Source organism: Actinia tenebrosa, unplaced genomic scaffold (assembly GCF_029948245.1).
Source record: "Actinia tenebrosa isolate PJP-AT-01 unplaced genomic scaffold, QUT_ActTen_1.0 PGA_scaffold3__52_contigs__length_22856419, whole genome shotgun sequence".
Classification (NCBI taxonomy): Eukaryota; Metazoa; Cnidaria; class Anthozoa; order Actiniaria; family Actiniidae; genus Actinia; species Actinia tenebrosa.
In genome coordinates, this window is record NW_028292580.1 from 16,702,756 (window position 1) to 16,729,164 (window position 26,409).

General features: G+C 35.2%; 4 protein-coding genes across 6 annotated transcripts; 2 read left to right on the forward strand and 2 right to left on the reverse strand.

The window, feature by feature from the left end:
- Positions 1-169: 169 nt before the first annotated feature.
- On the forward strand, positions 170-2,435 carry LOC116293331 (protein FAM72A). Its single transcript, XM_031700749.2, has 4 exons — positions 170-404; positions 507-584; positions 665-789; positions 1,077-2,435. Exons 1-4 carry the CDS (start codon positions 250-252, stop codon positions 1,172-1,174), a joined length of 456 nt encoding a protein of 151 aa, XP_031556609.1. The 5' UTR covers positions 170-249; the 3' UTR covers positions 1,175-2,435.
- A 1,261-nt stretch (positions 2,436-3,696) lies between these two features.
- Positions 3,697-4,800, reverse strand: LOC116293328 (CCAAT/enhancer-binding protein gamma-like). Its single transcript, XM_031700747.2, has one exon. The coding sequence runs from the start codon at positions 4,655-4,657 to the stop codon at positions 4,268-4,270; it is 390 nt and encodes a 129-aa protein (XP_031556607.1). The 5' UTR covers positions 4,658-4,800; the 3' UTR covers positions 3,697-4,267.
- Positions 4,801-6,440: 1,640 nt separating this feature from the next.
- On the reverse strand, positions 6,441-17,456 carry LOC116293327 (GDP-fucose transporter 1). Of its 3 annotated transcripts, none has more exons than XM_031700746.2 (6): positions 17,291-17,456; positions 17,052-17,112; positions 15,589-15,729; positions 14,821-14,937; positions 12,699-13,308; positions 6,441-7,794 (listed from the first exon to the last, which is right to left on the reverse strand). In XM_031700746.2, the coding sequence occupies exons 1-6, from the start codon at positions 17,347-17,349 to the stop codon at positions 7,787-7,789; spliced, it is 996 nt and encodes a 331-aa protein (XP_031556606.1). In that variant the 5' UTR covers positions 17,350-17,456; the 3' UTR covers positions 6,441-7,786. The 3 variants fall into 3 exon arrangements, with proteins under 3 accessions (XP_031556606.1, XP_031556605.1, XP_031556604.1); XM_031700745.2 differs by having other exon boundaries at positions 6,441-10,183; XM_031700744.2 differs by lacking the exon at positions 6,441-7,794 and having other exon boundaries at positions 12,021-13,308.
- A 428-nt stretch (positions 17,457-17,884) lies between these two features.
- LOC116293326 (cytoplasmic tRNA 2-thiolation protein 2-A-like) lies at positions 17,885-19,590 on the forward strand. The gene has a single exon (XM_031700743.2). It carries the CDS (start codon positions 18,030-18,032, stop codon positions 19,380-19,382), a length of 1,353 nt encoding a protein of 450 aa, XP_031556603.2. The 5' UTR covers positions 17,885-18,029; the 3' UTR covers positions 19,383-19,590.
- The last annotated feature ends 6,819 nt before the right edge of the window (positions 19,591-26,409 follow it).

Consider the following 26,409-nt stretch of genomic DNA (forward strand, 5'->3'; position numbering starts at 1 on the left):
AAGCAAGGAAAATTCAAAACATCTATCTTCTCTCTTAGTTAAAAACATATTCTAGACATTCAGCTGATCACAATAGCGAAGTTTAAACCCCGACTTCGGGCATGACCGTTGCTAAGAAACAGCCAATGAGAAGCCGAGAAGTAACGGACTTTAAAACCATCAGAGTTACGGTTACAGTTTCGTCGTCATTGCTGAAAGACGATTGCTGCAGGAAGAAAGGCATTATTTTGCTTCAAAAAACACCTCAAAATGCCACGAAGACTGCATCCAGCTTTCCACACAAAGACCGTAGTGAAGTTAGAATGTACTTACTGCGAAAGACTTCTGTGTAACAGAGGAATGAAAGCTCTTTTACTCGCTGATAAAAACGTTGAGTTGTACTCGACCGATATGCCTCCTGAAGGGTAAAGACACACTTCTTTCTCGAAGAATCTCTTGGAAGACTTCCACTTTCTTTAAAAGAAATCTGTCTTACAATAATTTTAACCTTTTCTTTACCTTTTTAGGGCAATTCAGTTGGTTGGCTCGGATTATCGTACTAAAAATTGTGATTGTAAAATAAAAGATGTAGCGTGCCTTGGCTGGTAAGTTGTGTTCGTGGACTTTAAAACCCTTTGGCTTTTGAACGGAATTTGTAACTTTTTTGTTTTCTTTCTTCTCGTAGTGGCAATATAGTCGGCTATCATGTAACTGTACCGTGTTCATCTTGTGTAAGGAGCTGTAATAACGGTCATTTTTGGATGTTTCATTCCTGTGCGACATATGCTGTGGAAAGACTCGACAAAGCAGGTAAAAAATCTTTGTTTTGAATAGAAAATAAATTTTCTAGAAAATGTATTCGATTTTGCCAAGACATTTGAATATTGATAAGAATAGTCTGTCAGCTCTTTGTGCTGTCCAGCACGTGCATTTTCATTTTATTTAAAATTTTATGAGTTTTTGTTTTTCGTGCCTAAGATCAAATAAAAATTGATTTTAATTTTAAATTTGCGCAACTTTTAGATCATCACTACTTTAGATCATGCAATGATACTTTTCTATACTTTGCTAATATATTTTTGTCTATATTTGATTAGGTGATAACCTTATGTTATGGGGTACTCTACCAAATTGTTCAGAAGATAACCAAGCTGAAGAGAGTTTTGAATATGATTTTGGAGAATGCTGTAGATAAGCTATTGATACACTGCCAAATTGTTCAGAAGATACTAACCAAGATGAAGAATTTTTTTGAATGTGATTTTGGAGTGTTGTAGATGAGATATTCCTCTTTGATTTTATCACATCACTCATTATTTGAACCATAAAATGGTCAACTCCTTCATTGCCATACCAAGCACAAAGTATGCACTTAAAAAACAAGTGTTGCAAGAAGCCAGAAAGTAACTTATAAAGGCAGATATACCAAATATTTGATTGAAAGTCTCCTCTGATAGTTAGCTTCCTTATTCTTCGTTTGCAATAGATGTCATAGCTGCCATGTTGGAAGAATTTGACAAAAGATTTTTCAATGAATTATTTTGTTATATCTTTCAACGTGGTGGACATCCCTTTTGTTATTGTGCTCTCTTGGGATTGATTGCAAACCAAGAATAAGTTTCTAAAGAAGCCTGACAAAACCAGCTAATATAGCAAACATATCGAATGATATATAGTTATAAATTTTCTTGAATAGACTGAAGCATATTTAGTAAGATAATAATATCTTGTTTTATCTTACAGAAGTATAATGGTACTGTCTTTTATTAATAAGAGTACAGATTATAATATGTAAAATGAAATAAAAAAGTGAAAACAATATTTAAAATCAATGAACAATCAATACACACTTGTTGATGATGCAATCATAATCTGTGCTGTTATCGATGATAGTGACCAATCAGAAAGCAACAATCTTTAAACTTAGCTATACAATTGAAAAAATATAGATATGGATATAAAGTTAAGGTTATTGTAAATAATCATTTATTTCTTGTGCATGTTGATTATTCATCAAAGGTTTTATAGTGGAGACATTGCATGAGTCAATTTAGAGAAGCTTTTTCATGGGAAAAAAATTATAAATCAAGCTTCAAATAACTATAAGCTAATGAAATATGAACAAGAAAATTAAATTAGCTTTGAAATGTAAAAATTAAAATAAATTTTGCAAGTAAAAAAGATATATGTCAAAATTTATATTTAATATAACCTGGAGTTGTCATGATACATATGTGATATACAGGTCTGTCACTAGGACCTTGGAAGGGGAGGTTTGTTTTCCTACCAAAATTTAGTTATGCCATTTCTTGATGAAAATTTTATTGCATTATTGGTTTATACTTCCAATATGTTAATGATGATGACGTCAGGTAAGGTATTTGTTTTTGTTGTAACTAGCAATACTAAATGCTGGCCATTTTGAAAATAAAAATTTTAAATAGCTTTCATGTAAACCATGAGTAAAATAATGATGCTTTTTAAATACTGTACCTATAAACCAGTTCGATTTTGTGGAGGAATTGGGCCACTACACAGGCTAAAAATGAATGTAAAATTGCAATATAATGATTTTTCTTCACTTGGAATATTTTTTTTGCTAAATATAATTCTTCAATGGTGTGCTGCATCTCATCTTTACTAAAGAAATACTGCTCCCAAGTCTAAACTGCCATAGTTCCACATACTGCACTCTTCAATAGTTCAATAGAGTGAAGGCATTTAACCCGTGAAATAAAAATTATTAGTCAACGTGTAATAGTCAAATAGACACAAAAGAAAACAATCGAATTAAGGTCTACTACTGTGTATTAGTCTTATATCTATTTCACGGGTTTAATGACTTCACTCTATCATGCCAGGCTCAACTAAAATTAAGAAATATATATTTACCGTGATTTTTGATATTCTGCAATCTCGGACATTTCAATGGCTAGTTCTGAAATTAGTTTTTCACTGCCGCCAGTCAAGAATATAAATAGTCTCCCTCGCATCCGTTTTTAGTGACAACCGACACTAAAAACGGGTGCGAGGGAGACTAGAATATAAAAGGTACAGACTGATTATTTTGACTGTGACAGCAGAGAAAAATATAATTTTAGTGTACAGCTTTCAACTACAGAGTTCGCAGTATATGGAAACCACAGTCAAGAATTTTTTATATCGTTACCCCCTTCACAATTTATTAGACTTCAGGTGGTTTATCAAGTCATCTGAATGAAGATGAAGGTGAAGTATGTGTCTATAATTTAAAATGAAGATTCTGCAAGTAAAAAGTTTTGGTTAAAGGTAAAACTAATTTTTTGCTTCAATGAAGCAGGGGGTGGTTGCCAATTCACCAAGCCAGGGGAAGTGCTCCAAAGGTGTGCACTTTATTCTTAGAATATAAGGCTTACGGGTATTTAAATTCAAAGCTACACAGAACAGAAGAAGTTGAAATACGTGGAAATCATGAGGATCAAATTGTTGACTTCTAGCCCTAAAGGCCACACACTAACCAACTGAGCTGCACCTCCTCTTGTATAGGAGATAGTTTTCGCTTTTCACGTTTCCAAGAAATGTGTTAGTTGAATTCAAAAATCCCCTAAGCCCTCCTTCCTTGAAATTTCAACCAAGATTGAACAAAGAGCTAGAATAAATCTAGTGATGTTATGTAACAACCCCCACTCCTAAATATATAAGGGAACCATGTTTTTTCATAGAATCAACTGCCATATCTAATTAAAAACCAGGCTGTTTTTATTATAATAAATATATACATAAGCTTACATCATAATGAATATTAATATTCATTCACTAATATTTTGTTAGCTTTTCAAATATTAGTAGGCCCATAAAACACTACCCTGCAAGCAGTCTCCTTTTCTCCAGTCTCGTTCTATACAATAGTCTCCTTTTACCTCCTTTACAGGCGAGGGAAGGAAAGGAGAGGAGGTAAGATTCTGCAGGGTACTAAAACACCAGTGTCAAATTACTACTGTATTGATGACTGATATTTTCTTTAAAATTCCTACAAACACTTTTTTTCCAGAAAAATGTGTCTAAGACATTCATGAGATATTTCTGCAATAAAGATACTTATAAGCTAAGTAAGATAGAGTTTGAATCAAACCTCGAGCAAATCTAACGATTTACAAACGTTATTCCAAAACTCTCTAGCTTTTTATAGTGACATGGATCAGTCAAATGTTTCGCAATAGCTTCATACTGTCCAACAAGTTCACTTCCAAGTCCACTTTCACGATATAGTGTCATAGATAATATATATAAAACTACGTATTTCTGTCGATTAACTGCAATCTTCTTCGTCAGGAACTTCAGTTTTTACTACAATATTGGGACACTGACCAGGAGAGTTCGTAAATACCACATTCACACCATTAGGAATGTTGTTCGAAACCTCACCATTGGCGAATAGTGAGCGTAAAACATTCAGTTCTTTTTGTAAAAGTGCAACTTTATTTCGAAGGTCTTCGTTTTCTTTGGATAAAGCGTTGACTCTTTGTTTTGTTTCCTCGATTTTTTCTTTAGCTTTTCTTCGACTTTTTCGAACAGCTATGTTGTTTCGTTCTCTCTTCTTCACGTATTCTTCTTTAGGCAAACTGTTTTTGTCCAATTTCGTTGTATTTGCATTTGGACTCCCCTCCATTTCTTGCGTTTCTTCGTGTGTGTACGGCATGATAAAAGCTCCGTATGCCTTTTCGTAGGAAAAAAAGCTGTAAAACCCCGATCCAACTTCAGCCCTCGATCAATCGTTCGAACGATCGCTAAACAAAACGCTTTGTAATGTCAACGTCTTGCGCAATAATTCTATTGGGATCCAGTCCCCTATCATCGACATTACGCAATAGTCATTTTTATTTCGCAAGACAAACAAATGTCACGCATGGCAGGGATTACTTTACACCACTGACCCATACGATGAAAAGGTTCGCCGCACTCAACTACGCATGGAATTTTTTATGTTGGTATTTTCTGTCACGAAACCCAGAGTCCCAAATTTGAACTCTCTAGTGCACCCTCAATCCTGATACAATGCTTTTAATATTTGTTCTACATAAAGTGAATAGTTGAATGGTGAAATATTTCTTTATTTAAATTTTGCGTCTTTACTAGTTATTTGTTCGAGAGAGCATAGTATAAACCTTCACTATAAGTTATAGTGAAGGTTTATACTATGCTCTCTCGAACAAATAACTATTAAAAGCCTGGGATGACGTCATGGATGTTTTTCACATGACGTCATCCCAGGCTCTTAATTCTATTTGTTCGAGAGCATAAATAAGATTAATAATTAACATTTGGGGAAAAAAAGTAATAAATAAATAAATAAAAAAGAGGGGAACCACTTAATATCACGTCCCGTTGGGCTATTTTTAGAAACGGGATGGAGTTGAACTTTCGCCTTACCCTACTCCCGTGGGTTTACTAACGCGCGTGTGCACTTTCTCCGTTTTGTTTTGATCACAGATTGGGCTACAAGTGTGGACTTGTATCTTTTATACGTTATGTCAAATTCTTAGATTCGTACTAGTACAAATTCTTAAATTCGTACTTTCAAATAAAAACGCAATGAAAAAGGGGATTCCCCGACTTTGATTTAATTAGCTGATTTTTATGGAGCTGAGGGAGCACTAGCGTAGGAACAGAGTGGGGTCTTTTTTCCATTTCCATCCCTCCCCCCCGCATAATAGTACAAATGCACATAAAAGTACATATTTTTATGTAATAAATTGTTGTCAATTAATTAAAACTGTTTTCTGTTTTTATTATGATTTTTTTGTTGTTGTTTTTTGTTTCAAGCATTGTGAAATTTTGTATGGTAGTGAAAAAGATAATTGTTACCGGAATGGTAGGGGAGAGGATGGGGAAAAAACTATTTATATGCCTGTGGTGCATGTAGACCCCTCCACAGTACCCTTGCATCCTGAAAGGTAACTGTGCCTGTGCATTGAAGCGAGAACAGTGGTAATCTTGCAATAAATATAGATTTTTTTTTTTTTTTTTGGATAATTAATAATATTCATTTCTATAAAAATAGTAACATTCAAACAATTCTCAGCTAGGGCTGGGGCAAGGGCAGATCTGGGGGGGGGGGGGGGGGGGGGGGGGGCTGAAGCCCCCCCTCCCCCTTCAGCAGAAAAAAAAACGATGCTTTTTTATATTGTTTTCCATTGTGTTGAAGGAAGAAACTCAATTAGCTCCCCCCTAAATTCAATTAGCCCCCCTTAAAATTTTGCTGGATCCGCCCTTGTGGGGTGTTTTTGGGTCCTTGAGACAACCTGCTTAATCATTTGGTGCGAAATGTGATTGTCCAGGTGAGTGCAGTCTTGAGAAAGACTGTTGTTGGTGGTGACTGACGTTTTGACAACCTAAGTGGAAGTCATCTTTCAGAGTCCAGTCCAAACTTCAACATCTGGGTTCAAACCATTAACTGTTTAATCATTCTTAACAAACATTACTTGTAAAGATTTCAAGATTTTATATTTATTATTTAGTGCACAAAAACATTTTATTTACACTCAATTAAAGTATTACACACCATAATATCATTCACATCCATTTACACTTTGTACACTACTTGAGTGTTCTGCCAATCCCCAAGTGCTTTATGACTCCACACTGCACAGCAAGCAAGTTTTTTATTTGTTTTATAAAATGCAATGGGCATGTGCGTGCTGTGTGCTCTCATAAAGCACGCACTCCCAACCAATCAGAATGCAAGATTTATAACTGTTATTTTATAATAACTATTTAGTATTAACAGGCAGGGATAAGAATAACTGCTGGTAATTCACTGGATACCCTGCTCTTTTTTGGCTCACTGTTACAGCAGTTTTTGATATGTGAACTATTTAAGGTAGCTTAAGCTGCACACTGAATTTTTTTTTCTCCCACCAATATGAAATACTCAGTCTGCACCTTTTATGTTCTTGACTGGTGACAGTGAAAAAACCAATTTTACAACAAGCCCTTGAAATGTCTGTGTTCTCAGAATATCAAAAACTGCAGCAACATTACTTTTCGAAATAACCAGCAAATCATTGATTTGACTGGACAAAATCAAATTCTGGCTGGACATTGTCCGTTATAACTGGCTGTTTTTTTTGTTGTTTTGTTTTGTTTTTTTTTCTATCAGCCCTGCTAATTCCATGGGCATTATAATCACCAAAACTCCCACAGTGCTATGGAACCATTTATGACCTTTTTAAAGAGGGTGCCGTGGGTGGTGAGGGAATTTCAAATAACTTTAATCAGTTTGGAAAGCTAAAATTCTAGAGGTTCCACAAATCCAGAACCCCAATGTAGTTGGAAATGTGTAAAAACACAAAAAACCTACTTATGTAAATACTGGGTCCTAATTTAATCAGGATTAAAATTAGTTCAATGTCATTTTGTTCCTCACCCATCATCCAGTCCCTCTTATTAGCAAGCCATGTCTGTAAAACACTTAAAAGTATTTAACTATAGAGTGCAAACAATATAACCGTGAAACTTTAGTAATACTAAATAGCACAATTTCATGCAAATTCCATTGTTTTCTATTGTTTAATTAGCACTATTTTGTACTATTTAGTAATTAGTGTTTCACGGATTAATTGTTTGCACTCTAGTAACTTGCCTCAATATAATTTACATCTTGTCAACTGTTTATATCTACATTTATTAAATAGTTTTAACATAGTTATTATTGCCAGTCAATAAAAGCCAGACATTAAATATGGTTAATTCTGAGAAATAATTCTAACAATAATATTCAAGTGTCTTTTGTGAATATAATATAATACATCTCTTGTGCCATCAATCCTTATACAGCTGGAATATGAAGGAATTTCAAGCACATTAGCATAGAAAAACAATACCAAATAAAGCTCAAAAATAGCTAGAGTGATAGCATAGTATATATATTACTAGAGGCTCTGCACCCACACGTGATGGCACCCATGACAGGAGGCAGGAACAATTGATTCTGGTCTAATCTGCTTTACATGAAAAACAATTCATTTTTCCCAGGAGAAAAAAAGACTATTGTCATGCCACCTCATGGCTGCCATCACCTGATGGCACAGGCCTGAATTAAAGATAAACTTCAATTATTAGTAACACCTCTTTACGTACTGTGTGTAGTGATTTTGCATAAATTTTTCAGATCAATCGACACTGAAGAATAAGATTATTTGCTTGAGTCATATCCAAATTCATGTATCTTCTCTGACTCATGCACAAATTGGTAAATAAACAAAAAAAGATACTCTAGTCTATAGAATGACACAGTCTTATAAGTGGAAAAAAACTGAAAAATAATCCAGCTAGTGAAGATAATGTTAAAAATCATAATGTATGATGTAATTTTGGAGGACGTCAATCAAAAGGGCTAGTATCGTTTCCATTGGTCTTCGGCCCCACAACGACTAACTTGAATACTCACATGAATGTGTAGGCAAACATTGCAAACACTGTTGCCCTTATATCTCATGCTTCTTGTCGTTGTGGAGTTCTCGCTCTAGATATATTTTGTCAAAAATGTCACAGGATTCCAGATCTACATTTCAAAAGCTTGACTGCAAAGTTATCGGTATTGGCTATGGTTTGAGTGCTTCAAGATCAGGTAAGTCAAATGACCAATGGCTTTGCAGTCAAGGGTTTGAAATTTGGACTTGGAATCATTAGCATTTTTAAGAAACCCTTTATGATTGACATCCACCAAAACTCGATTTTTCATTTGTGATTTAGGTCTAGTTGGTTGAGTGTGACTGGGAATTGCAGTAAGTATGATATGCCATTGTGAGCCTTTACAATGCTTTTTAACACAATTATATCATTGAGACAGAGCAAATTTATCTTGCAACAAATAATTAAAGTTAGTTATTATTTTATTACGAAATTAATAATCATGCGGTTTGTACTCTTAAAATGTTTAATTTTCTTTAAAATTTATTTATTTTCTCATTTTTTTAAACCCATGCTATGAAATCTTTCTTTTTACTTCAAGGGATTCCCGCTAGATTTTCTGGTTTTCCTCTCTTGCTGCAAAAACCTTATATCTTAAAATTCCAATTGATTATGGTACATTAGATAACAGGTTTGTTTTTGCGACAAAGCCTAATGTTAGACAAAATGTTATCTTACCCCTGGTAAAGTGAAATTTGTTTTATTTTAATAAATTATTTATTCATTAATAATACGATCAACAAAACAAACTTGTTAATTCTTTCTGGCTGGGAATTTTCTCTTAAATATAAGCTGTGCAATTACTATATATATTGCAGAGATGTGAGAAATTTAGTTTCATAAATTTATCTACAATAAAAAAATGTGATTGCATTTTATTATTATTATTATTATTATTATTATTTTATTAACACGTTTATTCTCATATCAGTAAAATGTGTTATTAAATAAGAAATACCACTGTTCGATAATGATTAAATAACAGAAAAATACTAGTTGTATTCAAAGACAGTGGCTTAAGACGACTTCTGCTATGCGCTTGAAGTATTTATTTTATCAATAATTTCTTCTGAAACAGTTGTATGTCAGATGTTTAAGTATTTCCACAGGAATTAAAAAAATTTTTTTTTGCTAGTTACTATTGATTACATATTGAATTATTGTAAATAGAGATTGGAATTATGCATAAATAAAGTTTTTTCATTCTATTTTTAATTCAATGTAATAAAGAAAAAAAAAGGATTTCCACAGGCAGCCCAATTTAGATAAAAGTGAAAAGTAAAAATACCAACTTTAAGATTTGGTGTGTTAAGTTTGCAAAATAGATCTTAATGTGATCTTTCCTCCCCTTTAAGTGTATAAATACGTATGGAAAAGAAAGAAATGGGAAGTTATATAGGGAAAAAAAGTGTGCATGAAAAAAATGTTTTTTAATAGATTTCTTAGCTGGTGTTTGCATTAGAGTGAGGAACCACAATCTTGACATCAAATACAAAAAAAAAAAAAATTAATTAAGTTGATTTTCCCCCAATTTTATTTTCACCTTTCACTGTTATCTAAATTGGAATCCCTGTTGTATTTTCAATGCAAATATTTATTTTTTACACAAGACATTTATTTAATCATGTTTAAAATACAGTGTAACAGTTAATTATATAGTGTTTAAAATGGATGACAGCACAGACACAACATTACATATGTTATGATGTAGACTTGTTTAGGTGCAGGTGCTATGAATCATGATTTGGATGACCTAAAAAGCAATAAAAAAACACAGCCATGTGCAGGATTAATCTTATGTTTATGCCAAAAATATAAAACCTTTAAGAAGAAGCTGAAGTTTAAAGCAAAGCATATGACTGTGGCATATTATGGATAAAACACATGAAATGGGAGTTTTTAAACAGATTTTACTTTAATGTTGGTTGAATGATTATTTATTTATTTCACTATTACAATGCAAACATCTGACCCAAACAAAGTGTGTATACAAATTTTAGAAACTGAAGTTAAAGAAAAGCACACTGTACATGACATTGTGGATAAAACAAGAAATGGGAGTTTTTAAAAACTTATTCAAATGTTAATTATTATGTTGATTTCATTAGTATAAAGTGCGAAATTGTAGTTAGATGTAAAGGTATGACACCAGACACAAGCATACATTGTGCACACAGAAGGTAACAATTCAAAGGCGGAGTGGAAAATAAACTTAAATAATAAACGAATGGCAGAAACCTGGTCAACAAACATCTCACATTGATGTGGGATGATCCAAAATCAATGTACAATAGGACACAATTAGTATGTTTAATGAGATATATATCAATCATCACAATTTTAAACTTCATTTCACTGATTGTGTAGTTTTAGAAATTATCTAGTCCATACTTCCTACCCCCCCTTCGATGAAGGATTTTGGAATTACCGTGGGGTGGGGGGTTTCCAGAGAAAGACCAAAATCACAGACTGAGGTTGTTGGAAGAAAATTGGAATTTCTGGGGTGTGGGTCTTTAAAAAATCCTCCGTGAAAGAGGGGGTGGCGTATGAACATTTTCTGAAACTTAATATTAGAAGATCAAGTGCGAGAAGCACTCGCAATTCCACTCTTCTTTTATGTCACTTGTCGGCATGCTTTATTATAAAGGGAGTACATGTTAGTCCTTCGTCAGTGTAATTAACTACTACGTTGGTTAAAGTAATTTTATTAACATTCTAAAATAGACCAAAGTTCAAGAACTCTTGTAATTTGGCCTGCTAGATTAGGGCATGCATTTCATTGAATGGCAATAATAGCTGCTACTTAGTATTAAGCATGAATATAGTCAATTCTGCCAATTAATAAATGTATATAAGCATTATTAATATTGCACAAGTTTGTCAATATTTGGAATTCATTGTCTTCTATATGGAACACACCCCTCACTATCTGTTATGACATTTGGCATGTACTCAAATTTCATTGAAAATTTGGCATTTTGCTGCTGTCAATCATTCTGTAGTCTTGTCTCATTGACCATAAATAAAATAGCAACATCTGGTTCATCGGAAAGACTGTTGTACTAACTGTAGCTCGTTAGCATTATGCAGTTTTTCTAACGAACCACATGTAGCTTTTCTCACAACCCAAACATCACTAGTCTATTTATGGTCTATGAGGCAGAGAATACAAAATGGTAATGGAATACCAAATTTTCAATGCGTTTTGAACTGGCGCAAGCAAATAGTTATGAACATGGTGGCAATGATTTTCCATCATTTTTTTCCTAAATGGCATATGGTCAAATAAGGTGAATAATTACGATGGAATATTTGTCATGTTTATTATTATAAAAGGATCACTGAATGCTAGACTTATTTTGCAGAAAACACACTACTCTGATTTAATTATCTACATTAAACCAAGATATAATTATTAATTATTATTTATTATAAATCATTATTAGTGGGCTTAACAATGTGCTAGAATGGGCATGGACCCCCCCCCCCCCCCCCCAACTAAACAGAGATATAGTTAATAATCGTTAATTATTAGCAGTAGGTTTAACAATGTGCTAGAATGTGCATGGATCCCCCCCCCCCCCCCCCCCCCGATTTGATTCCTACTGTAATACAAGTACTACTTTTCACGATGGATTTCCATGATCATGGTATATGTATACTGCACTTTTTGAAGCAGTGTTTGCGTGTCTGTTAGAAGGTGTGGAAGCGTCATGCACCCACTGCCATGAAATGAGATAGCTAACGAGTTAAAAGAAAGTTTATCACACATACTAATTAGTACGTGAATACTATGGTGTACTGTCACTATGAGAAAAAGTTATTAAAATTCCATCATACAAATTTGATAACAAAACTGTCGGTGGAAAATAAATTGTCTTGAAAATGACGATATACTGTATACAAAATTATGTACTTATCAAAATGTTTCTAATCAACGCAGAAACAAAGACCAAAAAGTGCACCTTGCACACCAAGAAACAAATGCAAGCCCTTCCTCTCTTTTGAGACTTCAGGCTTAAGATTATAATGAACGGTTAGCTGCTATTCATGATGACTGACCAAATTAGTTTTAGCTCGATCATACTTCATTTCTAGCTTAGTGTCTAGTCCAAATGACCGACAAGGCAAAGATTTGATGTGAAAAAGTTCGAATTTTTTGGCCGGGCATTGTCCGATGGCCATTATATTGAGTGCTGGACTCGTTCAGGCCTTAGAAATTTTATCATCACTGACTAACGGAGTACCTGCCTCAAGTTCTTCCTCACCTTTAATTGTGCTTTTCTTCTCTTCAGCATGGCTAGCTTTCATCTCAGTGTGACGAACATAAGCATACGCAAACGATCCTCCAAGTACAAACAAGTTACTCATCCACCACAGTGCGGTCTTCACCTCATCGAAATAGCTAACAGAAATGATTGTCTGAACGCATGCTTTGGCCGTCCCACTGATGTTGTGCGTTAGAGGGCTGGTGACTTTGATCTGTAGTCCTGTGATGTAACCAATAGAAATACCAAATATGCCTCCCAAAGACATTATTAACCAAAAATATCCAGATCCAATCATAGAGAATGTCTTAATTTCTTGAAATTCACCTAAGATAGCCATAAGGGGTAGGAAGAGAAAGCACGCATTGAAGTTATTGTAGAGCTGAAGGCGCCAAATGTTGTTGTCCACAACTGGGATGATTTTCTTGGTGTAAATGGCATTGAGTGATACACACAGACTGGCAAGAATACCAAATAGTATACCGCTGTGGGATATATGCGATGAAGTTCCTTCTTGATCAACACCAAGTAGAAAACCACATATTATGACTAAACAAGCTACTATGGCTTTCTTTGATGTCATTTGTCCAAGAATAGTATACGTACAAATCTGTGTAAAGAAAACAAAATTTAACAAAATTCCAAATATTATTGTCAAACTCATGAATAATTCATGAGGAAATCACAACATAAATCATGACCATGAAGAGTGTTGTAAATCTGATACACAATTGTGTTCATTTGCACATACTTTAAGTTAGATTTTCTTGGCCAGATTCACTTTAATTTTGAAAAATTTAGTGAAACACAAAGGAACTAACCTAGACGTTTGTGTCCGTGTTGTATCCGATATACAAACTCTCACCTATGCCTCAAATTTGCATATCTGATACAACACAGCCACTCATACTGTATATATTACATATAGAAATTTGAGATCATTTACTGGCCAGGTGGTATAGATTGGTAGCGGCAAACTACGCCCTAGGCTTTGAATATAGACGAAAGAGCCAGCCAAGAGGCACAGTAGAGGTCTGTTTTCTGAGGGCACAGTTTTTCCCTATGCTGGCCAACTTTAGGACTGTAAATAACTTTATTAATTTATTTTTTTCCCATTTACTTTTTGCAACTTGTTTGCTTATTGCTTTGCTGTTTAACAATCCATTGTCCTATGCATGCACGGATAGCCTGAACTGTCAGGCTCGGGATCAAGCATGGTAAGAAACAGAAAATACTGCCCCCTTGTACAGCCCATCAGAAATATGCATGATAAAAAGATACCAGACCAGAAAAAAAGACATTAACACTTATTTGTAATTTTACAAGTCAAGCTAGTGAATATGATAAATTTGGCACGCTTATTGTTCACCATTTACGTCTTACGCTGTTCGTTATGTTCACCTACAGGTGAATACAACATGCATGCACACGCTTGTTTATTGATGTGTGCCGCATGCAGAGATATTTATAAAATTGGATAAAACAAAACAAAACTTTTTCTCTGTTATCATTATAATTCGCTTGCATTAAAAATACTAAAACAATAATTTTTATTCGCCTCAATGGTCAGTTAATATCAGGGAATATTTATCTCACCATGCGAAAACTTGCATCTTGGTTTACAAATATTTCCTGGTATTCACTTCACCTTTTATTGGCAATGATTGTTAAATATTTATTTTTATTGATATCTTCACTGCGAGAATATGGAAAATACTGTATGTCACTGAGGTCCTGGATGTGGTTGGTATGAAAAATATGAGTGGCATATTTCCCAGTTAAATACTAATGTCTATATGATATTAGTAAAAATACACAGCTGATTATTAAAAATCTCGCGCGCTGATTGGTCGAAAAACTCACGCTACCAGACGATAGTCACCTTCAGCAATAGTCCGAAATGGCAGCCAGCCGCTTTGTTGCTGTTACTGGAAAAAAAATGTCTTTTACCTTCTTTTTTTTTGAAAGAATCACCTGTGTATTTATACTAAAACAATTACTTGCCTCAGCCTCAGTGAATATCGGGGAATATTTACCTCACCACTCGAAGACTCGCGTCTTGGTAAATATTCCTGATATTTACTTTGCTTTGGCGAATAGTTGTTAAATACTAGTTACTTACAACATTGAAGACAGTAGTGAGAGACCTCCCAACATTATAGAAAGAGACTCCGAGATTCTTCAGACATAGGTTATTGAAAGTGATCATTCCTACAAAGACAACTGATAATGGAAGCACCTTAAAATACAAGAAAAAAAGAAAAATTCATTGGCACTAATTATTAATACTAATAATATAAAATACTTACAGTCCAATCACCTCAAGCGTGAACATATAGAGATCATTTATGACTTTATTTTTGGATTCTAGATTTCATTATTCGATTCGAACATATGTGATTGCACAATGAAGGCTATTCAATCATTCTAATACGTGGATATTTTCGACAAAAACACAAAGAGATACATTGATTTGTCATATTTTGTAGTTTCAGTGCTCTTAAAAAATCTCATAAAGTCAAACAAAATTCCCTACAACAATCCATTTTTTCATGTGTTAGAATATTTAACTTTTTCTAAAATGTTGATATAACCTAGATTTTTAGGAATTTATTCAAATAAGCTATAAAAAATACAGAGCCCGTGCAAAATTTGAGGGTTTTGCCCTGTTGAAGCTCAAAACGCGTATGGTTCTTCAATAAAATCTTGTAGATTTTACAGCGGTTTTTGAGTGCACGCACATCGTGGACTCAAATCCAACGTTCAAAACTAGGAAGCCACCTTAATGAACTACAGGGCCCATAGTAATAGGATATGCAGTTGTGGTGTCCATGGGATCCTCATGAGAAAAAATCATAAATCATAAACCAAAATCAAAATTCAATTTTACCTGTTTTGCAACAGACAGATCTATAATAAAATCTGGAAATTTGTCAATCCATGGGTACTTTTCACCAAGGAAACTCAATAGAAATAAACAGACCACAGTGATCACACATTGAAACCAGGTGATGAAAAGAGGGGCATTCAGCTAGAAAAACAACAGTTAATATAACAAGTAGGTAAGAGTTAAATAATAATAATAATAGTAATGGGGTGCTTCTATAGCGCATTTCACAGTTGTCTCAATGCGCTTTACAATTATGAACAGTGGAGGACTTTACGGGCTGCATATTAAGGCGCTTTTAGCAGCCATGCAGCTTAGAATCATGAGCGATTTGTTAGTAAGTTAGTATTATGCCTCCAAATTGGAATAGGCTGTTGAACCAGGAGACAATCCCCTATTCTTACACAAATAATTCAACTGGTTCTTCTATGTCACCCATTTACTGTAGGTTAGGAAGGGTTGGGAGACAGGGCCTACGGTTTAAAGTCCTTGTCCGAGAAGACTTGAAGGTCTTACCATTTGCAGATGTAATTACAAAGGCAGCACCTTCTCCTCAGTTATCTTAAAACCCTGAGTGTTGGTCTGGCCGAGGCTTGAACCATGACCTCCCACACAACAGACCGACACTCTTACTAACTGAGCTAACCAGGTGGCAGTTAGACATAATACCCAGAACAGAGGCATTTTATTTTTGTAGCTAGTTTATCTCTTCTTATCATGATAGTTTGATGTTTAGGTTGGAGTTTCCGCCCATAGCAAAGCAACAGTTAATCATGCGTTGCAACTCCAGCCTTGGCTTGGAACTATTATTCGTGGTCACTGACCGAAACTGTAAAATGAAGTATCATGCTAACCACTGACACCTCATTAATCAACAACCAAAAAGTTGATTTATTAATTGACCTCCATTTTACAGCTTCGTTCAGTGACCATGAATAAAAGTCTCATGTTGAGGTTGGAGTTTAATTCCACTCATAGCAAAACAACAGTTTTATCATGCGTTGCAACTCCAGCCTTGTCTTGAACTAATCTAATCTAATCTAATGCGTTTACCACTCCTGGGTGGACAGCTTAATACCTAACAGGCCTTGCAACCCAATTAGCATGGTTAGCATAGCCACTGAAGATGGTCGTCACCAGCGTCTTCAGTGGATCTTTTACATCTGCCTTATACAGTCTTATATAGTGAAGACAGAAGGGGCCTCCTTGTCCGAGAAGATTTGAAGGTCTAACCATTTGCAGATGTAATTACAAACTTTGAGGCAGTTATTTTAAAACACCGAGTGTTGTACTGGCAGAGGCTTGAACCACGACCTCCCGCACAACAGACCGACGCTCTTACCAACTGAGCTAACCACGTGGCAGTTAACTATTATTCGTGGTCAATGAACGAAACTGTAAATTGAAGTATTATGCTAACCACTGACGCCTCATTAATCAACCAAAAAGTTGATATATTAATTTACCTTCAAGTCTGGACTGCTGAGCAAATACTTGTTTAAGAACACCAAAGAAATAGAAATACACCTAATTAAAGGATAAAAAACATGTGTATCGATATTAAAATTAAATTAAGTTTGCAAATTATCGATGTTCAAGAAGAGTCACATTTATGAATATTCAAATCTGGATAAATCTGCAACGTGGAAGTTTATGGAAGGTTCTCGGGTTCAAAAAATTATAAATTTGAAGCAGTTTTACTTACCAATAAGCAGAGACAACGGCAGAAATCCGAAAAGACTTTACTAGAATTGATTCTGTCATATTAAAAATTGTTTTTTAATATTTAATTCAAAATCATTTACAGAAATTTTAGCCTTCACTCTTTCAAGAAAGTTCTTGGCAACAAAATGATCGAGTATGAGCCCGTAATACTCTTATCAGCTGTTATCCTAAAAATATGACGTAATTTTTGTTCACGTGTCTTCTTTTCTTTGTCTTCCTTTGTTTTTTGTTTTTGTTTTATTTGTTTGTTTGTTTGTTTGTTTTCTTCTTTCATTTCATATCTAACAGAAAAACTTAGAAATAAGAAAGTTAAATTCAATATTAGTTTTCTTTTCGGTAAATTTTACTTTGTAATTTCTTCTCTTTTTTTGTTTGTTTTTAACTCACTTCGTAAGAGGTTCTTGACGTTCCTTTTCGCAGATGATATCCCTTCATATAAAATATTCTTTTAACATATTATATGTACTCCCCTTTTAATTTTGGATAATATTTCGCTGAAGTTGATTTTAAAATTGGGCTTCCTGTGGATGGATCTGTTACCAATCTCCCACGGTCAACAGTCGATCACTAAAAATTTCTAGTGTGATGCAATTTCTCCTTTGAACTAATTTTTCCGATTCAAAATATCATAATAAGTCCCATTTGTATGTGGTATTTTTTCACTGGATCATTCTTTGGATATCTAAGTCTACTCCAGAAAGATCAAAAGTGATTTTACGATGTGTAACATTGAAGAAGATGATCTGCCATTACAACGTCCTCCACGTGGAAAGGTTGACAAAGATGGACGAACTTGTATGAAATGTTTAAAAGCTCAAGCAGTTGTTGTAGTTCGACTTAACGACCCGCTGTGTGAGGCCTGTTTTATGACTTACTTCGTGCACAAATTTAGAGCCACGATTGGGAAAGCCCGGGTAATTCGTCACGAAGAAAAAGTCTTATTGGCAATCTCTGGTGGGCCTTGCTCTATGGCCATGTTGAGGTTAGTCTATGAAGGACTGAGTGGAAAAACAGCTAAGAAGTTCAGGTTTAAACCTGGTGTTTTATTCATTGATGAGGGAGCCTTACTTGACTTAGATGAGCAAGAAAGAGCAAAGATCAAGCGAGAGGTTTCAGAGTTTGTTGCTAAGAATGGTGCCTTTGACTTTTATCAGGCGAATTTAGAGGATATTTTCCAAGAGAAGTTTGCAGCAACTGAAAATGAAAAAGAATCTTGTTCTACCAGTTCAAAGCTTAAAAGCTGTTTTAATTCTCTTGCATCGTTAACAGCCAAAGAAGATCTCCTCAGATCTTTAAGACTCCAGTTATTAATTAAAGTAGCAATGAGGGAAGGCTATCTAAAAGTTATGGTAGGTGACTGTGCATCAAGAATTTCAGTAAGGATTCTCTCTGATATATCACAAGGAAGAGGAGAGGCTTTACCCTTTGATACTGGATTTGTGGACAGTCGCCATGGAAACTTAATCGTTTTGAGACCTATGCGAGAGTTTGTAGCTAAGGAGATTTCACTTTTCAATTTCTTTCAAGGTATAGACACCATTAGTGTTCCAACGTTAGCGACAAAGTCGGACTGTTATGCTAGTATCGATAGGCTAACAGAGGAATTTGTTGGTGGGTTACAAGCACAATTTCCATTCACAGTTAATACTATCTTTAGAACTGGCGATAAACTTACCCTTAAAGACAACTATCAGTCCGCTTATCACTGTTCGTTGTGTGGGGTGCCTTTAGCTCAGCTGGATGAAGACAGTCTCACTAATGAAGTTGATAAACTCCATCTGGAAGAAAACTGCCAAGGAAATGTTGCAAAAGATAGAGAAATGGCTGCCAAAGGTTATGAAGGTGTTTGCAATTGTATCAGATCTCAGAAGTGTGTACATGATTCAGCAAAGAAAACGAGTACAGAAAGTGATAGGATAATGGGAGAGCTTTGCTATGGCTGCCATCTCACTTTGAAGGATATGAAGGATGGACTTGATGTTCTACCATCATTCGTTACTGAATCAACGACTAAGCACATGAATGAAGAAGAAATAAAAGAGCAGATTAATGAATTTCTTCTTGAAAACTAACAGCATCATAAGAATACCTGTTTATCCAAAATTCTTGAACATTTGTAAAATCCTTGAAGATGGCTGTCCCAGGGACATTAGTAGGAAGATTTAGCCTGGCTGCAAATAGCTAGTGTGTGTTACTTAGAGGTTTTGCACCATCACATGCCGGTGGCCATGTTCTGTAAGATAAGATGGCAGAACAATAAAATCCCTTAGCACTCAGAAATTGAATTCTTTCTCATATGAAAACTGAACAAATGTCTGGTAAAAATGACCATTTCACTTCACTACTAAATGTTTTTTTTTAATTGTCCACAAATTTTTGTCTTCACTTGGGTTTTGACAAGTCAAAATACATAAAAAAGACTTGCTAGTTGTTACGAGGGTAGCACTTTTAAAATAGCCAGTGGCTATTTTAATTTTTAAATATTCCATGACCAAATTGGAATTTAGGATTTGATTTTTGTGGAATTAGGAAATCAGAAGAACCTGGAAAAGGACCCTCGAAGCACAGGAAAGAACCATCAAACGACTTACTCTACTCATATGCATCACCAAGACTGGCAAAAATCGAACTTGGTTGCCTTGGTAGGAGGCGAGTGCTATTACCACTAAGCTGTATCAAAAGAAAGGTGAGTGTGTGTGTCAGGGGGGGGGGGGGGGGGGAGCAGTTGGCAAGATCAGTTTACAGGATACTTTAATTTTAAGGTTCTGACACACCAAGGATATACACGATATAAAGAGGCATAGACAAGGTGGCTCTACATTTGGAATCGGAATTTAACTGAAATTTTAAATGAATTACATAAAAAAGTGAACTGAATTACGGTTTTAATTATTTTTTTAGCTGTTTTACCTAATGCAAATATATCAAGACGTTACTTAAAAGCTATTTAAAATGTCTATCTTTCTGCTCAGATTATCAACTTTCTTAGGAGTCGAAATAAACAGGGGAAAAATACTACAGGCCACTTTTATAGTAAATACAATTTTTTTTCAATTGGCAAAACTAAGTGTTTTAGATCTCTATTTCATTAGATTATTGTTTGCGATCTTGCGTTATTTACTTCCTAATTTTGGTTCAGCCAGATAAGGAATGACTCTTAGGCGAAAATAAGGCTGATTTAGGAGAGTTTTTAATTAAGAAAGTAATATATATATATAGTTAACAGGAAGGTTGACCTTTAGCGATATTTGTTTTATGTTATAGTGGTAATAATGAAGCGAGGAAAGCAGAAAAAAACTTCACTTTATCAAACCCTGAAACAACCTCTGGGCTGATCAAAGTCAGGGCACGCCTGACTCTTAGATCGATACCCTGAAACAACCTCTGGGTTGATCAAAGTTATGGCACGGCTAACTCACAATAGAACCCTAAAACTGACAACCTCTGGGTTGAATAAAGTTAAGGCACGCCTAGCTCGGAGATTGAACTCCCAAATTAACAACCTTTGGGCTGCTCAATCGTCAGGGCAGCTAAAGAACCTTGAACTGTCAGCATCTGAGTTGATCAAAGTCGGGGCACAGCATGATAGTGTAAACTACCCTGTTATTGCATGCGGAGGGAGATAAACCGGCGAACCGATAGATTGATATGAAAATGAACTGATAACAAAAAACTGATGAAAAGAATATGAATTAGTCGTCGAGACAGGTGATTTGAATCAATAGTTGTTGACATAGTGAAACTAATAATGTGGGAAAGAAAAAGTAACAGTGTGGAAATAGTCTATATGGATATGGAATTAAGCTGTAGACCGAGAGATAAGCCACAATGTAGTTATATATTTAGCAGTGAATAATTTTGTAAGGAAACTGCTTGATGTGTAAAAGATAAGCTCGCGAAATTAATAACGGCTTACAGTAAAGGAAAGTTATGATCGCAGCCTTTGATAACTGCCTTAATAGTGTCAATAACCAACTTAGAAGTGAAGCAAGAAATTCATATATAGCATTGTTTATCATAGCATTGTTTATTATACTGAAAAATTCAATATTTTTAATACTGTTCAAAACCAAAGACGCAGATGATAATGGACATTTTTAGAAAGCGCTCGCTACAAACAGATTCGAGGATTTTCGAAGTCTTCTCACCTTGCTGAAGTTGAAAATCTTAGACAAAACAAATCCCAATTGGACATTATCGTTCAAATTCAAATGTCACATTTCACAGCTATGCAGAGTAAATTTTGTCTCGTGGACCACGCCTTTAAAGCATTTTTGATTTACTCGGCGATTTTGTTGGCGACTGTGAGCGCCAAACAATGCGAGACCAAGTACTCGGAATATGGATATCAACTGAAAGATTCTACCTATACGACATTCGCAGCTGATGGGATTGGAAAATGCTGTGAGTTATGTCTACGAAACCACCTATGTAGTAGTATCAATTATGATCTTCGGACTTCGATTTGTGATCATAACTACCTTACGAAGACTGGCTTTCCTTGGATGTTCGAAAGGAAAGAAGGATCGATTTATGCCGAAGCACAGTTCCCAGGTATTAAGTCGATAGATTAAGGCTGGGTTTTTGTTGTTGTTGCTGTTGTTGTTTGTTTTTTTTTTTTTTTTTTTTTTTTTTTTTGTTTGTTTTTTGTTTTTTGTTGTTTTTTTTTTCTTTTCTTTTGTTTTGTTTTTGTTTTTTTTGTCTTTGTTTTATTGTTTTTTTTTGTTTTTGTTTTTTTGTTTTTGTTGTTTTTGTTGTTTTTTTTTTTGTTTTTTGTTTTTTTGTTTTTTTTGTTTTGTTTTGTTTTTGTTTTTGTGTGTGTGTGTGTGTTTTTTATATTTTTACTGATTCTGTTCTGTATTATTGTCAGTCCTCCCTCCCTTTTTTATTTCTCTCTTTTCTCGTTTCTCTCTCTTTCTTTCTCTTTCTTTCCCATTCTTTTGTTTCTGGTCAGTAAACTTTTCCCAGGCAGTATTTCGAACTTGGAAAGCACGCACAACGTACTCGAATTGTTTGGATTAAGATTTTTTTAGTGGGTGTGGATGGTGGTACCCGATTGGTCAGTCAACTACTACTTTTTAGGCCAATTGTCAGATAACTGTTGATAATTTTACAAGCGCTGCCCATAATATTGAACAAAAATAATGAAATATAAGTTAAATGTCAACTACACTAATTTTCGGTTATTTGTCATTTAACTACCATTTTCGGGCCAATTTTCAGTTTACTACTTACCCCTTTTTGAAGTGTAAAAGTGAATTCGTGTTTCCGCATGAAGTGCGTCACTAAGATAAGTAGAATCCCTAGTAAGGGGTGGAGGATAAAATAGGGGGTCTCAAATTCTTTTAGTGGAACATGAGGGTCTTGGAAGGTCAAAACGAGGATTGGGAGGGTTTTTTAAACGACTGAAGGGTTTCCCCGAAAAACTTGAATGTTATTAGGTAGGATTCTGGAAATATTTTTGCATTAAAAAAATTTTCTTCTACTCCACCCCCCCCCTCCCCTCCCCCCTCCCTCCGACTTCATTAATGACTGGGCCCTAAATGAGGTTGAGCGCTCAATAGAGGATTTGCACCATCACGTGTCGGCGCCCATAATACAGCTTGGACTACCTGTGGTTAGATGGCAGAACAATAAAAACCCTTTGCTCTCGGGAATTGAATTCTTTCTTATGTAAAACGATTGTATTGTTCCTGCCATCTAACATGGCTGCCGTCACGTGATGGTATAAACACTTTATACAGGTTTAAATTACCGGGGGGAAATCCTCTCTGGGACTTTGACCACTGGCCGTTAAATATAGAAGTTCGAATGCACTTCCCATCTATCCACGTTTCTTTGATTCACACTAAACACTGCGCTATTTTTTCACGTGATAGATTACGGATCTAGTGCGCATGTTCCATCGCCCTCCTGTAAGTTCATCAAAGAAAGAAATCCTCAAGCCACGTCAGGGATTTACTGGATTTTGCTCAACCAACCAGACACTTGGGCTTTTGAGGTCTACTGCGACATGGAGACTGACGGCGGAGGATGGACTCTGGTCTATAACTATCATTTTACTAACTTCACCTTCTTTAGCAGCCTAAACAATGCTGTCACACCAATCCCTAGCTGGACCGTGGACCAATCAAGCAAACTTGCCCCAGTCTCGATAGAACCACCTCTTGACGAGTGGACATACTCTGCTGTTGATTTCCTGCTGTGGAGAAAGATTGGTAACGAGATTCTTGTCCAATCTACAGTCACTCATTGGATTGCGTGTAGTCCGGGCACTGGAGACCTAGTCCGTTGGAATCCAGGGACAATCAATTGTAGAATAGTAAAACAAGTGGCTGAAGTATGCATGGACGTTGTACCTACAACGTTTCAGATTGTGTCTTACTGTGGACCAGCCCTGCGAAGTGCTCAAGGACAATCAGTGTTTTTCTTTGATGGCTCAACTCAGTCTTGCTACCCTACACATGATCCTTGTGGGACAGGGCAAGTGACCAATCACCGCACAGATGTGGAGGTCCCAAAGGGATCCATCTACATACGATAAGTACATTGACTGATACAGCTATTTCAAAAAAGATTGAACACTGAATACTGAATACTGAATAGTGCATTCCAAGACGGAAGTGCATTGTGGGTCATAGTGACATTGTCTAAAGTAGGATTAATAATATTTATTTATTCTATTTTTAGTGTACTCCATCTAAAACAATATACTAACTACATGTAGAGTTAGTTGCTGTATATTTACTTCTCATTTCAAATTAACAAGACCCACAATGCACTTTGGTCTTGGAATGCACTATTCAGTATGCAGTATTCAACCTTTTTTGCAATAGCTGTATACGAAAGACATTGTAAAATAGCGCACGAACACTCACCTAAACCTTCAAGATTTATCAGTCAATTTTACTTTATTCATTATGAAAGAAAACTGATTTAAAACAGCAAAAGATAGCTAGATTGTAGAGACAGACAGGCAACATGAATGCATGTGTCAATACGAAGGAAAGTTGAAGTATCTCAATAAGGACTTTTACATGTCTCCTCATAGCACCTCGTAAGCATTTTAAGGCTATTTATTGCGGGCCGGCCATATATTTAGCCAGATCACTAACAGGATGTATTTAAAGGAGTCCCTGTGGATATCCCGTCTGCTATTAAGATGATCGCGAATCTTTGTTGGGGTGGAAAATTAGGGTGCCCACTGATCTCTGGTATATCTTGAAATTGAAATCTGGAATCTAAATATCATATATAGTGGATATTACACGGTGGAGCGAAGATATGAAGTTTATTTATCTTCGAGTGGTGAAATATTCAACACGGCGTATGCGGATAGTGCAGTTCCAAGCAATCTCATACCCAGAGCCTGCGTTTCTTATGGCCTGCGGCGAAGAACAAGGGCTCTGGCATAATCCAGAATTAACCAGGACTGCAGAATCGTGCATTAGCTTCCAAACAAAGTATATAACGGTTTGCTTAGACATTATTTGAATTAGAAAAAAAGCGACACAATTTTATTTTGTAAGATTTGAATAAGATTTAATACATCTGTAAAAAGCTTAGGTGGTACAAGAACGTTGTCATACGAAAACAGAACATTAGTGATTTAGTGGGATAGGGATTATATTAAAAAACAAAAGAAGATCACTGAAGCTGAACTTTTTCTTTTGTCTTTTAATGTATTCCTTTCTCACTAAATTACTAATGTTCTAATATCGTATGACAACGTTCTTGCAAGTAGGTGTATTTAGAATGACTAACTTCCGGTACTAGCATTTGGAATCATCAGTTCGAGGAGGTCCTGATTTGTTATATATCGACAAACCCAACCTCACCCTTCAGGGGCCATGGGAAGTCATACACTTTAAATTTCATCATATGCAAAATGTTTTGAGCAAATTGTGTTTGCAACTTCGTTCGCATATTTATCACTTGCAGAAACATAATTAAACATAAACGTCTAGGTTAGTTCCTTTGTATTTCACTAAAATTTTCAAGATAAAAGTGAATCTGGCCAAGAAAATCCATCTTAAAGTTTATGCAAATGAACAGGATTCTGTATCAGATTTACAAAACTCTTCGCGGTCGTTATTTCTGTTGTGTTTTCCTCATGAATTATTAATGCATTTAATAATGTAGATTAAAATGTATACGTAATTAGAATTCAAATTAATTTCAATGGTTACTGTAAAATCATTGTTGATTCAAATACAATAAATCTTACATCGTTTTTAAGATCAAAATTTAAATTAAATTGAAGCTAATTACAAATGATTATTGTAAAAAAATTGATTAAAAGGCAATATTTTAAATCAAATATCGTCAGTCTGTTCAGTTGATACTCATTCAATGCTCATTCTCTGACGCACCGGACATCCAAGTCATGAACCTAGCCGTGATTTCCGAACACGGTTGTCCCCGACTTTTTACTTTAACGTGTGGGAGTCACGGCTAGGAAGTAGTAAGAAAGACACCATCCCACTGCAACCATCCAGCCTGGCTTGAGATCTTCCGGCATAAGTTGTGCTCTGTGATCGATAGCTCGTTTTCATGGGGACAACCCATTTACGAAATACTTTTCCTGTCGAACAGAGCATCAAACGTACGTAAATCATAGTAAAATATTTAATAAAGCTTTAGTTGTTTAGTTTTTAATTGTTTTCTATTGTTTAACTAGCACTATTTTGTACTATTTAGTAATTAGTGTTTCACGGATTTACTGTGGTTACTCTACAACTTTTAAGTTAAAACTTTTAAGTTTTAAGTAAAAGGGTTAGGGGAATTTGGTAAATTGAATTCGGTGGAAGATGAATAAAATAAAATGAAACACTAGTTGAAGAATACTTGGTGTAGCAGCTCTGCAAATACGATTAGCCATGTTTAGTGAAAGCCTTTATGAGGTATAAAACCAGCTTTTGGTCTGAATCAACATGTAAAAATCTCCTCACCCAACCACAACAGGAAGCATGATTGTCAGTCAACATCTCTCGAGCCGTGAGCAAAACCTGTCATTTAGAGTAATTGTCTTCCAACCCACGGACATGACGTTTGGTGTTGCATAAATAAGAAGGTTGTTGAAACATCTTGATTTATATT